The sequence below is a fragment of the Petaurus breviceps genome, unplaced genomic scaffold (genome assembly GCF_028583685.1).
Source record: "Petaurus breviceps papuanus isolate PSGF00001 unplaced genomic scaffold, PetGlider_PUasm1.0 189, whole genome shotgun sequence".
Taxonomy (NCBI): Eukaryota; Metazoa; Chordata; class Mammalia; order Diprotodontia; family Petauridae; genus Petaurus; species Petaurus breviceps.
Window position 1 is genome coordinate 2,165,937 of NW_027185809.1, and position 13,005 is coordinate 2,178,941.

Below are 13,005 nucleotides of genomic sequence, written 5' to 3' on the forward strand. Positions count from 1 at the left end.
TCAAGTCTTGTCTTAGTGCCCCAGGCAGCATTTTCAGGCTCTAAACTGAAAAATAGTTGCTGATCTTCATTGTTAGAAGGGCTTCCACTGGTAATGAAATTGTTAAGTCCAAGAAAACAAGTCTCCACACCTAGAGTTCCCTAACAGCCCTCCCTATTTAATACATGGCAAAAGAGAAAATTTATAAATTATTCAAGCAGTTACATAAGTAAATATATGGCTGTGTACATATATATACACATACATACATACAGAGAGTCCCCATTATGCTGGTATTTGTTATTTCCAGAACTATGAGGTGATACTCTTTTAGCTTTGGTTCAACTATTTTACTTCTGGTGAGGAAATTTTGTCTACCAATGCAGATTAGCAATAGTTTTGCAACTTATATTAGGGAGATAACTGGTGGTTAAATGTCTTGGAGGTTGCCGGCTATGTAGGAGAGAGGTGTCAAACTCACAGTCAAAACTCCTTAGGAGGAACCAGATTAAAATGTAATTTGGAAATATGTGATACAACAAAAATACAATAAAACGTGTATGATGTTAATTTGTGGTATTCTTAAGTCAATGTGTAGACTATGTTTCTGATTTTGACATCTCTAATGCAAAGAAACCAAAGTTGTCATAACATAAAAACATTCACTAATGAGAAGGCCCATTCATAAAATTCTATCTGACCCATTCATAAAATTCTATCTCTAGGATCTCTATGCATGCTAAATGTTAGTATCTGTTCTCATTCATCCCTTCTGTGTTAACCTCTCCAAAAGGGAATCTCATGAGTATCAAAGTATTAAGAGATCCTTCAGGAAACTGATTAAACTCTCCAATAATTTGTGATCTCTTCACCCTAAAGGATATTATGCATACCATGATAATAATAAAATTATGCCCCAAAGCTTAATATCTGATTCATTCTTTGTTCAAAGAATTAATGCATAATGGTAATTACAACCTAAATTAGGGAAATAAAAACATTTTCCTAACTTTTAGCTTTATTTTTCAAGAAAAAAGTCCCAATGAAACTGTGAAAGCCCACCCCCGCCCCCACCCCTTATGTGAAATTTTGGTTCCCATTTTAAGTTTATTCACTTTAGTCTTTTTCTGGTACTAGTCACCCTTAAATGATAGCTTTCTGTTAAAAAGAAATCCCCAAATGACCATCATCCTGCTGTACCACTGTGAAGCTGACGGCAAGGTAGACAGTAGACCTGTTATTGGATTGGTTAAGCAAGAATATATGGGTGTTTTTCAATGCCTACTTTGTAAAAGAAAAATGTTTATGTAACTCCTTAAATAGGTATTTCCATTTTTGTCAGAAATTTAGTATTTATTTTCAGATATATTTAAGATATCAATTGTTACTGAACAAGATTGACAAAGTATTTTGTAAACTACAATTCAGCTTCTAATTCCCAACTGACATCTATTTTTCATTTTTACATATAAAATGTAAATGTTTTTATTTGTTTTAAGGAAGATTCATTTTTATTTCTCAAGTGTAAATGACTAGTACTTAAGAGTAATTAATCATTTAATGAAAACTGAAAACATAAAGCCTCTATGTTTAAAACATAGCCTTTCTTTAATACTGCCCACAGAGCTCCATTTTTACTTTATATTGAAATACTTCTGCTTTGCTAAATAAAAGACAGAAAAGTGAATTTTACAAGAGTATTTTTTTGTTTTTAATTCTCTGCGAAAATGGAATCTGAATCACAAGTTCACAATGTGGTAAGATGAAAGAAATTTCAAGAAACAACGATTTTAGTAATGCTACCCCATCACTAGTGTTTAGCTCTGACTTTTTGTTGTTGTGAATCATAATATCCTGATATACAGTCTAGAGCATCTATGTTATTATTACTCTACAGCATATTAAACACAAAAAGGGGGTTAAAAAACCCCCTTTCAATGTACAAACATGAATAAAAAAATTGATTAAAAAATCACTTTTATACATAATGTATATGCAAACTGTTTTAAATACATGGTTTTGGAAGCATTATTTACAAAATGTATCAGTTTGTGGCACAATCCACAAACAGAGCATACATAGTTGCTTTACTTTATTGATGCATCTCAACTTTGGGAGATATAAATTCATTCGGCAGTATAGCAAACATAAAAACTGTGACATAGCATCTTAAGGGCAACCAAAAAAAATTTGATCCTCAGAACAGTTTAAGTACTAGGACTGCCAAAGTTTCTAAACAAGGACATATTTTAATAATCCAGATGCCCGATTACAGTTCTATACTGATGAAGACTTAAGAGACAGACCCACTTCATATACAGGCAAGGCTATTGGATACAACCTCCTGTAAGAGTTACAGCTGAGAGTTATGTTTAATCGAAAGAGCGAACTAACCTAGAATTTTATTTTTTTTTCAATTTTATTAATATTTTAAAAAATACATAAAAATACAACATCCAATGTCTGAATAAATATATTTAACAAGTTGCAAGATAATACCTTATTTTACACAAAAATTTCAGCTTTAGAAATCTTGTTAAATAACTTCATTGTTGTTATATATTTCATTTTTGTCTTTTTGTAACAAAATAAAAACTCTGAAATTACATAGAAAAAGACAAAATATTTTTGTCAAGGAATAAGATAGTCCACTGAAAACTTATTCACAATTCCACTGTAAACATTAATAAACATTAAAATATTTGCATAATTGTGTGCTCAAAAATCCTATAAAAAGTGGAAGACTTATTACAACAGTAGTTTTCAGTCAACTACACTTCCTTTCACAATTTATTTTGTCCCATTTACACCTTTAAAACTGGGCACACTGCTGAACACATACTTTGGCAGTTCTGTATAGCAAGTGCTTCCACACAAAAGAACCAAAAACAAAAAGAAAACAAAAAGCTACTCGCCGAGAATTAAGTACAACTCGGTGAAAGTGCAGCGGTAACTATTCGGCTGGATAGTATGTGTGCACTTGCTTGTCTGTGATTTTTATGTAACACCTGAAAACTCTGTTAGACAATTCAGATTTGCTAAGTGCCCTTTCTCTGTATCAACGAAAACATAGACAAATATTAAGGGGGGAAATGACGACAACTATGGCAGATTGCCTAACCTTCAATTATCGATCAGCTTATTTTTCTTTTTTGCAACAGAAAGAAAAAACAAAAAACAAAAAAAGGGAGGGGGGGAAACCGATACAATCCAGCAGTGGAAAAGTGTACAGGATATACTTGGCAATGTTAAACCAGTTGAGTGCTTTCTGTGGTTGTATTTCAGGGTTTAAGGATTTATGTCCATGGCAGCAAACTGCTTGGAAGGCAGAGAAAGTAGTTATCACCTGCATTCTACAGCAAGCACATTCTGTGGGGGAGATGATGATGATGGACTCATTCCAGTATCTGATGAAGCAGACGACATTGAGGCCCCTGCATGAGACACTGTGGAATAAAACAAGAAACTTAAAGCATTCAATGTACAAAGAAAATCTATAGACGCTAAGTTAAAAACAAATTTCTGAACATGTGAAACACTTCAACCAATAAGAGCTTTTTAACATGCAGAATATAAGGTGACTTTGCTTAAATTTTTAGAGGATGTATTTTGATTTTGATTGGAAATGCCTTGTGTAAAAAAAAAAAAAAACAAAGATGCTACGGGAAAGTAGTAAAAGTGCTGAGAAAATACTTTACTTTGCTCTATTCAATTACACTAGTTGCCTGTAGGAAAAGGGTCAGTTGGTTAAAAATTTTATACAGATCCAAAAAGGTACTAAGAAATGCCACATAATATTATTCTTCAATTTTTACCACAACGTTTCTTTTACATTCCTTTTTTTCTTCTTGCTTATATTATCTCTTTGGCCTACTGAAATTCTACAAATCCTTTGCAGCACATTTCAAAAGCCCCATCTTCGGGGCAGCTAGGTGGCACAGTGAATAGAGCACTGGCCCTGGAGTCAGGAGGACCTGAGTTCAAATCCTGCCTCAGACACTTAACACACAAAAAACTAGCTGTGTGACCTTGGGCAAGTCACTTAACCCCAACTGCCCTCCAAAAAGCCAAAGGAAAAAAAAAAAAAGCCTCATCTTCCCAGGAAGAATTTTCTTGACTAAATAAATCAGAACTGAATCAGAATAAATCAGAATTTTCCTCATCTTAACTCTTAGTTTCTACCACGCATGGTGCTGATCACTATTCATATGATACCTGTGTAACTATACTCCAACAGGCCTGTGATCTCATTAATATGGGTAACACAAACTAATATATGTGAATACATCAGTTCTCTCTCATTCCCATTATGTCATCGATCCATTTTCTTCCCCCTGGCATACATGTCCTCTGATGATATTCTTTAGATTACTTCTCTTGCACAATTCACTGTGTGGAATGTATTTTAGTGTTACTCTGCTCACCATGCCCTCTTCACTGTCCTTTGAGTAATCCTCAATTTCTTATCTTTGGAGACTGTGGTGTTCCATGGCATGTAGCCATTCACAATGGCTGACAGAATAATACAAAATAAGGTTTTCTTTCCATGAGAAACAAGAAATAATTAAAGGTACTGTTCAATTTTCCAAAAGTAGTCTAGTTCATTCTCATCCAAATGTTGAATTCTGAGCCTAGATCACTATGCATTTGTAATGTTTGTCCATGAAACAAAAAATGAAGGAAGAGCTCTACAGATTGTCCACCCAACTGTATACTGTGGTCTAAAAAACATTTTTCATACAGTTGGAACTCTTGAGTAATCATGTATCTCAATGAAGAGTTTCTGAAGTGCTCTTGGGACTTGATGAAATTATCAAAATGCTATTCAAAAACAGGAGCATCCGAAGGACCTCACCTTCTATAAAGAATCTCTTCCATTCCAACTCTCTGCTGAATATCTCCTATGATAATCACCTTTCACAATTATCTATCTCCTTCTTTTATGGCTCAATTGATAATAATCTGAAGGTAAAAGTTCTCTCTGTTGTTTCACCTTCAGAATCCTGAACAATTCTGATACATGCATGGAAGACAATTAGTTGGAGAAGAGCCTTTAAAGGAGGATATTGCTCTACTGAATCAAAGAAAAAGTGACATCTTGTATGCTCTGCACCTTTCAGTCAACTGTGTACCAACTAGGATAGTGAAAACCTTGAGTCCAAGCCATATAAAGACTGGTTTAAGAAACCGATGGGGATGCTTAGTCCCAAGAAGAAAAGACTCAGGGAATGTGATAGTGATCCTTCAAGTATCCGAAGGATCATCACGTGGAAGAGAAATTAGATTTTTTTCTTTTTGGCCACAGAAGCTGATCTAGGAACAAAGGTAAAAAGTTGTAGCGAGGCAGATTTAGGATCGACATCAGGAAAAAAAATTCCTACAAATTAAAATTACACAAAAATGGAGTTATGCTGCCTTGGGAGGTGTTGGGCTTCTACTCCTTGGAAATCTTCAAGCAGAGGCTAGAATACTAATTTAATATTATTTTCATAAAAATCACACAGGTATGGGAAAGTAGGTATGAGGGTTGAAAGTTATTTATGTATTCTTAGTTACTTTCTCTCCTGGTTCTTCTCCTGACAGTTCCTTCTCAATCTTCTTCGCTGGATCTTCATCCAAGTCATGCCTGTTAATTAGGGGTGTAACCCAAGGTTCTGTACTTGGCCTCTATATTATCTTCCTTCTATATTATTTCATTGAGTGATTATTGTCAGCTCCTATAGATTCAGTTATCATCGTCTCTTTGTGGATGATGCTCAGATCCATCTGCCCAGTCCTTTCCTCTAGGTCTCACATCTCCAACTATCTTTCAGACATCTAGAACTAGATGTTTCGTAAGTATCTCACTCAGCATGTCCAAAACTGGACACATGGCCCACCCCCACCTCCTGCCCCAAATATAAGGTAACTTCCCTCGTACTGTTGGGGGGCCTCCCATCCCCCTAGTTAACGAGGCTCACAACCCAGGCGTCATCCTTAACTCCTTATTCTTTCTCGTCCTTCATATGCAATAAGCTACCAAGTCTTAACAATTCTATCTTTGTCACATATGTCATATCAGCCGGTGTAGGCCTTCACACTTGGACTATTAAAGCAGCCTTTTGGTTACTTCTTTGCTTCAATTCTCTCTCCAACACAGTCCATCCTCACTCAGCCGTCAAAGTGACCTGAATGTGCAAGTGTAACCCTTACTCAATAAACTTCATTGGTTCCCTATTACTTCCAGTTTTCCTCTTTCAGATCATCTGGGAATCCATCCCTCAAATACAGTCAAAATTATGTCACCTCCAGTATGATTTCCCTTTCAATTCTTGGTCCAATCCAGCTGTTTTCACCATCATTAAAAAAAAAATCATTTCCATTTTCTTCTTTAGCAAACCTTAGAACTGTGATGTTCAGTCTAAATGTTGTTAACTCCACTATCCTTGAAGATAATAAGAGTAGTTTATGAAAAATCTTTGCAAATCTTTTCCTTTTTGGTCATTCTCCTTCTAGATGGACTTTTAAATGTCCTCAGGATGACTTTGCTTAGTTGGATCTGTTAACAATCTTATCTGTAAACTTGCTTTGGTCTCCAATACATGTTTTATGAGATGATATTCCTCATGACCTTACACGATCCCATTCAGTAAAATTTTACAAACTTAAGTTGATATTCTAAACTGGAGTTGCCCTCAGTTGGCATCTGTCTCAGCTTGGCCAGATTGGAGTTTTCTGGCAACTGATTTGTACCGTTTAAGCTTCTTTAAGAAATCTTGAATCATGTGGTGTCCATAGGTATTCTTCCATCAAACTCAACTTGTTCGTTATTAAATGTTTTTAAAATAAGTCAAGCCGGGGATATTTTAATAGGATGCTACTTCTTTTTTGTTTTAATTCTTCTAGTTTTTCAAATTAATTTTGAACTGTATTCTGAGAAGTTTTTGGTTGTACTGTAAACAGATAACTGATTTAGGAATGACTCCTACATTAGTAATGAGTAATTTCCTGGCAGTTAAAATAAAATTTTGGTTTTTATGAGGTTATCTGGTGCTCACTCTGTCTACTGTGTCTTTTCTTGAAGGAAGTATTTTTTTTTTTGGAGAGCAATTGGCTTAAGTGACTTGCCCAAAGTCACACAGCTAATAAGTGTGTCAAGTGTCTGAGGCCAGACTTGAACTCCTGACTCCAGGACTGGTGCTCTATTCACTGTGCAACCTGGCCGTCCCAAGAAAGTATTCTTGATATAGGGGTAAGGAGGCTTCTGAGTAGTCCACAAGTCTTTGGCCTCACCTGTTTCTTCTTTCTGAACTGTATCTTTCAATCTAATTTTGCTGTCCTACTTAATTTGGCATTAGTCACCAAGCAGGCAAACTATATTTGGATTGGATATAGAGGATTTTATTTAATTCTCTGTAGAATTTCTCTAACTCATCCCCACCAAAAATGTTGATACATAAGTTACAATTATATTCATGACAGTCTCTTTGCAAATAGTTAGCACAAACAAGTACTACAAAATTATAGGACCCATGAAATGATGTTTCTTGCTGACTTTGAATGCATAATAAAGTCCATTCCTTTATCTCTTTCTCCAAGGTGGGCCTGTTGTCATCCTTCCATTTATATTAAAATACTTCCTTTTTGCCTTCTAGCTTCATTTAGTGGTAGAATGGCAAGATTTATGTGATCCATTTTTCCCCCAAAGTATGCCTAAGCCTTGGTCACCTGACAAGGATCATACAAATACAGTAGCAACAGATACAGTAATATTTACAGTTTAAAATCCTTATGATTTTGTGCCCTTTGGCCCTTTTCTGACATTGCCAATCACCGGAGGATGGAAGTAAGCACTGAAGGACCAGGGGTCATTCTATATTTTTGTTTCATAGGCTTCTAGTCAAAGAGTTCATCACCAAACGGCCAAATGACTAGTGAAGAGCTTCTTTGTACTAAGACTGGTCCTTGGAATGCAGACATATTGCTAGGACTACATGTAATTATACTATATTTAATATATGTAAAAAGGCTTCACTCTTTAATTTGTTCAGCTGTGTACTTCACTCCAGTCTCCATGTACAAGCTCTCTCCCATGTCTGCAACATTCTTCCTCTTAGAAATCCTTGTAGTCATCCTTCAAGGCTCAGCTCCTGTGATAGGTTCTACTGCAAACCTTCATGATTTCCTTAATTGCTAGAACTTTCTTCCTTTTCCTCAAATTGTCTCCTACATAGTTATCTGTGCACATACTGCATCCCCCTCAGACCAGGGGCTCCTGGAGGGCAAGAGCTTTCCCTCATTTTGTCATTGCAATCCTAGGGCCTAACAGTGTCTGCACATAACAGGCGGCTAATAAAAGGCCGCAGAATTGGATTATATAATTACTTTCAATGATCTTTATCTTTTATACTAGACTGGGTATCTGGAGGGCAAAAAACTGTATCTTTTTCATGTCTGTTCCCACCATAAAAGTTACTTTGACAAACTATGTGTTCAATGAATTTTAAAGGAAATTCTTTTCCTTAATGGATAACTTGCCTTCATGAAGACATTTAAATGCTGTAAAATTCAGTGTTTACCAAATATGTTGCTTTCAAGGGGCTCTCTGACCCATTCACTTCAACCATCACAACAAAATGCCTAAAACAGCAAGAAACTAATTGACCAACAATGAAAGGCAACTTGTTTCAAGTTTACTGTAAATTCTGAAAGCCACCGCCCAAGATTACTTTACAAATATAACATGATTTAGAAGGGCAATAAAACGAGGAACTTTGGATAAAAATTACCTTCTCTGTCTTTCTTTTTTAATCTTTTTCTCCTTCTGTCTATAGTTGCTACTTCTGACTTCAATGACATATAATATTTTCTTATTTCCTGCAATTTTTCTTGGAGAAAAGAGATCCTCTCTGTACTGTTCATATTGTCTAGTTCATCTAGAAAAAAAAAGAAAAGAAAATGTTCTTGAGATGAAAAACAGCTTACTAAAGACACTTCTATTAATAATTCAATTCAGCAGTTGGAAGAAATGCCATCTATGTCACTAAAAATGATTATACTAAACAAACCAATAACCATGAACACAGAATAATGAACACATTTATGAGTTTTCCATTCTCAACCAAAATAACTAGTAAATTATCATTATTATGTATTTTTTGGTCTAGATTTATAATTTCATTAGTATAGGGGTCTTCCAGGAAAGGAAATCCCTTCTCACAATGCAAATAAGCAACTTATACTCTTAGCATTGCCTAGGATACCAAGGGTGACTCCTCCAGCCACTATTTATCAATAGCAGGAACTGAAGCCAGGATTCCCTGACTGAAGTCAACCAACTATCCACCCTATGACACTACCACTTACTATCATCGCCCAGTCCAAAAAAAAAAGGCATGCTTGGATTTTTCAGCTATGTATGCAATGAATCATCTGTCTCATTTCTAGGATCACCATTAAGTCACTATTTTTAAAAAATATAATAAAGCACATACAGAAAGGCAGAAGCTCTTAGGTTAATAATGACTATTCACAAAAGAACTGCATTACTGAATCTGCTAAGATGCTCAGATGAATGTTTTTTAAATGTTTCTTACTAAGTTGAAAACTCCACTTATATGCTCTAGGGGATGAATTTTGATGTTTGTCTCGGTGTTTGTCCTTGTCTCCATCTTTAATGTGAGGTGACATCATTCTTGCTGGAGATCGAGCAAGCTTTGGGGGCTTTGCCACATGTATGTGTTTTACTGGTGTGCATTTACTTGTACTGTCTGGGACAGGAAGATCTTCACTATCACTGCTTTGTCCTATAACAAGAGAAAGAATCCCATGAGAGACTGCTGACAATATCTCATGTGTTCAAAGCAGAGACAGGAAAAATGGACAATGAATTAACAGGGTTACTGAATGAAGATCAAAGGTAGCTCTTTCCTCAAATAACAAAAATAAAACAGGATTTGAATTACGATATTTAATTTAAAAAATTACATAACATCTAACTGGCAAGGAGATAGTGCTTTGCTTTATAGTTTTGAGTGACGATACACACTCTGTAGTCTTCATTATATTTTACTAATCTATATTATCAATAGCAACAATAGCATTTTTCATTCTTTTAGCCCTTTTTCTAAAGTCTTTTTGAAGGACCACATAAAAGTATTTCCCAATAACATTAAAAAAAAATTCTTCTATCTAGCTATGTATGTGTAAATAAAGGAACAAAATGTTATATAGTATCTGGAATAATATGCTATTTTCTCAGTGCTACTTCCTGGGAGTAAGTCAGTTACCAAAAGAGGCATATTAAATCATCACAAACATTAGAATATCCTACTTTCCCCAGTTCTAACACATAGTAAAATACAATAATATTGTGAATCTACAGCAAGATTTCTTAATATGGGAGGGGGAGAGTGGGTAGGTGGTGCAGTGAATAGAGTAGCAACCCTGGAGTCAGGAGGACCCGAGTTCAAATGTGGCCTCAGAAACTTAACTAGCTGTGTGACCTTGGCAAGTCACTTAACCCCAAGTGCCCAGCCTTTCACCCTCCAAAAAGAAAAAAAGAAAAAAAAAGAAAAAAGATTTCTTAATGGTTAGAAATGAAAACCTCTGTATAACAAAAATATTTAAAGCTGTAGCCAGTAATGCACTCATTTTAATCATTAATATGATAAAATAATTCAAAAAAGTGTTTCAATAGGGTTTGACCTACACTCTAAAACAAAAAATTAAAATCTCTAAAGTTATGGCTCTTTCTTCACACAAAACACTTTTTCAAGAACTCCAAGTCTATATTTCAACATAGTTTTTGGTATGTTATTTAATCACCTCTATAATCAAATGTGAAATATCTGAATTACCCTTCTCCAAAAGTACAACTCTGGAGACAGAGTAAGTATGTTCTGATTATATAAAAAGTATAATATCAGGAAAATTACTCCTATTTCACAAGAATTTACCCATAATAGGCACAGGACTGTGTTGGGGCCTCATTCATGTGAGTAATTTCCTTATACTTGAAAAGTTACTGTAATCCTGTTGATCTCAGAAACTAGCTCTACCAATCAAAGTTAAAAATCCTCATTCAAAAATTTAAATTTAATGGGATAAATAAAATTCCTATTACCTTCATTTAATATTTCTGAGGGATATGTTTGGCTAGTTTTAAATTATTAGAAAAAAAAAAGAAAAAGTAGACAGAGGAAGCTGACAATATAATTTCAGTGACTTTAATACTTAAAAATGTCAACTACAGAACTAAATTAAAAATAAAAGGAAAACTAAACACATACATAAAGCAATGGCAAATTACTAATTCTGAAACATGACATCAACATCAGAAAGAAACTCTTGGAATGAATGAAAAGGTCTTTGTATTGAGGCAAACAGTAAGAAGGTGCCTACCTGCTCCATTCTTTTCATTTTTGATGGCAGTACTTGTTCGCTTTGGGGGACGCTTTTGTTTTTTTGCTAATGATCCACCATTTCCATCACTTTGCCTTTTCTGACCTGAAGTAAGGATATTTAAAAAAAAAGCACCTATTGAGCATCAACCTTTATTCTGTTATACAGTTATTAAACACCAAATGTCTTTGCAAATGTGTTTTAGAAAACCAAATGCCAAAGAAAGGAATAGTTTTTCTTTAAAATATTCTCATATGTCACAGGTGACAAAGGCAGAGACATCTAGTATCTAGCACACAGACCATACATGCCCAGCAAACACCTACCTTTGTCTCTGACCTCTCTTTCTTGGGCAGTGACGCTACAGGTGCTTGATGCTGTGCTGGCTTCAAATCCATTGGCTGACTCACTCTCACAAAGGCCTTCTTGAGACTCTTCGGCCACACTGTCAACCTCGATGGTTATGTCGCTCTCACTCTTGATACTCTGAGACTCCTCTTGACTGAGACCAAGTGGAGAAGCAGCGGAAAAGCCAGGTGGAGCAGCGGGGGGCAAGGCAGGTGGATTGGGAACAGGGCTGACAGGGTCAGGAGTTCCTGTGCCCGCCTCATCAGCACTGTTCTTATCCTTCTCATCCAAGTCATCCAGGTCTACTTCATGACAAACCAAGGTTTCGGGTCCAATCAAGGGCATGACATCTTCTTCCTCGTCTTTCACTGCAACATTCTCACTTTCTTCAGGGTTTGGAAAGTCAACATTTTCAGTGGCCACATCCTGAACCTGTTGCTCCGACTCTGCTATCAACGATGGCATCTCCTCATGTTCTGTTTCCGGCTGCTCTTTGGAATTTAATTCCTTAGATTCCTCAGATATGACATGGTCACTGGTTTTTTCTTCAGACACAAGATCTGGCACTTCCATTTCACTCTCAGTTCGAATTTTTTTCTCTGGTGATGATTGTCCTGATATTTTCCTCTTTAATTTTTTTTCTTTCATGCATAAGTCCATTTCATCTTCAGTAGTAGAGGAAAAATCTTTACTTTCTAAAGAAGAAACTTCTAGACTAAGAGATTCTATGTAAGATTCACTTCTTGCTTCATCCTGGCTCGGTGGAGAAATCTTTACAGTCTCCAAAGAAAGATCTTTTGTCTTGTTTTTTCTCCCTTTGCCTTTAGGAGATTTTTCTGTCTCTTTCTTAATATCTTCTACTTGCTCCACTTTATTTCCAAAAATTTGCACTATTTGTTCACTTTCTTCCACTTCCAACTTCAAAGTTTCTAAAGGCTGGACTTGAGTCCTATCATTTTCTTTTAATACATGTGAGAATTTTGGGTTTTCTTCTTCCATCTTATCATCAAGAAATTTGTCACTCTTTTCTAGTTCTTCTATAACCTCTGGAGAAAATTCTTCATTCACCAAGTTTTTATCTGAAGTATCTTCAATTTCACTATCAGATGAAGCAGAGTCTATGGAAGAAAGAGACTGCTATAAAAGACTTGAAAATACACTTGGGTTATCACATAGTGACTATACAAAAGTGAAAAAGAAATGCCAGAAGTTATTTTAAAATTTCTGTAAAGGGAAATTTTCAATGTCTATATAAAATTGTCAGCTAAATATAGTGGCATAAAATCAATGCAACTG

General features: G+C 35.5%; 1 protein-coding gene across 3 annotated transcripts in view; it reads right to left on the minus strand.

Annotated features, from left to right (window-relative positions):
• Positions 1 to 1,564: 1,564 nt before the first annotated feature.
• Positions 1,565 to 13,005, minus strand: part of ARID4A (AT-rich interaction domain 4A) — a 92,171-nt gene continuing 80,730 nt past the window's right edge. For 2 of the 3 annotated variants that reach the window (XM_069091800.1, XM_069091799.1), the window contains 5 exons: positions 11,688 to 12,827; positions 11,362 to 11,466; positions 9,555 to 9,764; positions 8,748 to 8,894; positions 1,565 to 3,425 (listed from right to left, as the gene is read on the minus strand). In XM_069091800.1, coding sequence (XP_068947901.1) covers positions 3,322 to 3,425; positions 8,748 to 8,894; positions 9,555 to 9,764; positions 11,362 to 11,466; positions 11,688 to 12,827 — 1,706 coding nt within the window. In that variant the 3' untranslated portion in view covers positions 1,565 to 3,321. The remainder of the gene's footprint in view (positions 3,426 to 8,747; positions 8,895 to 9,554; positions 9,765 to 11,361; positions 11,467 to 11,687; positions 12,828 to 13,005) is intronic. The other variant, XM_069091801.1, reaches the window with a different exon arrangement.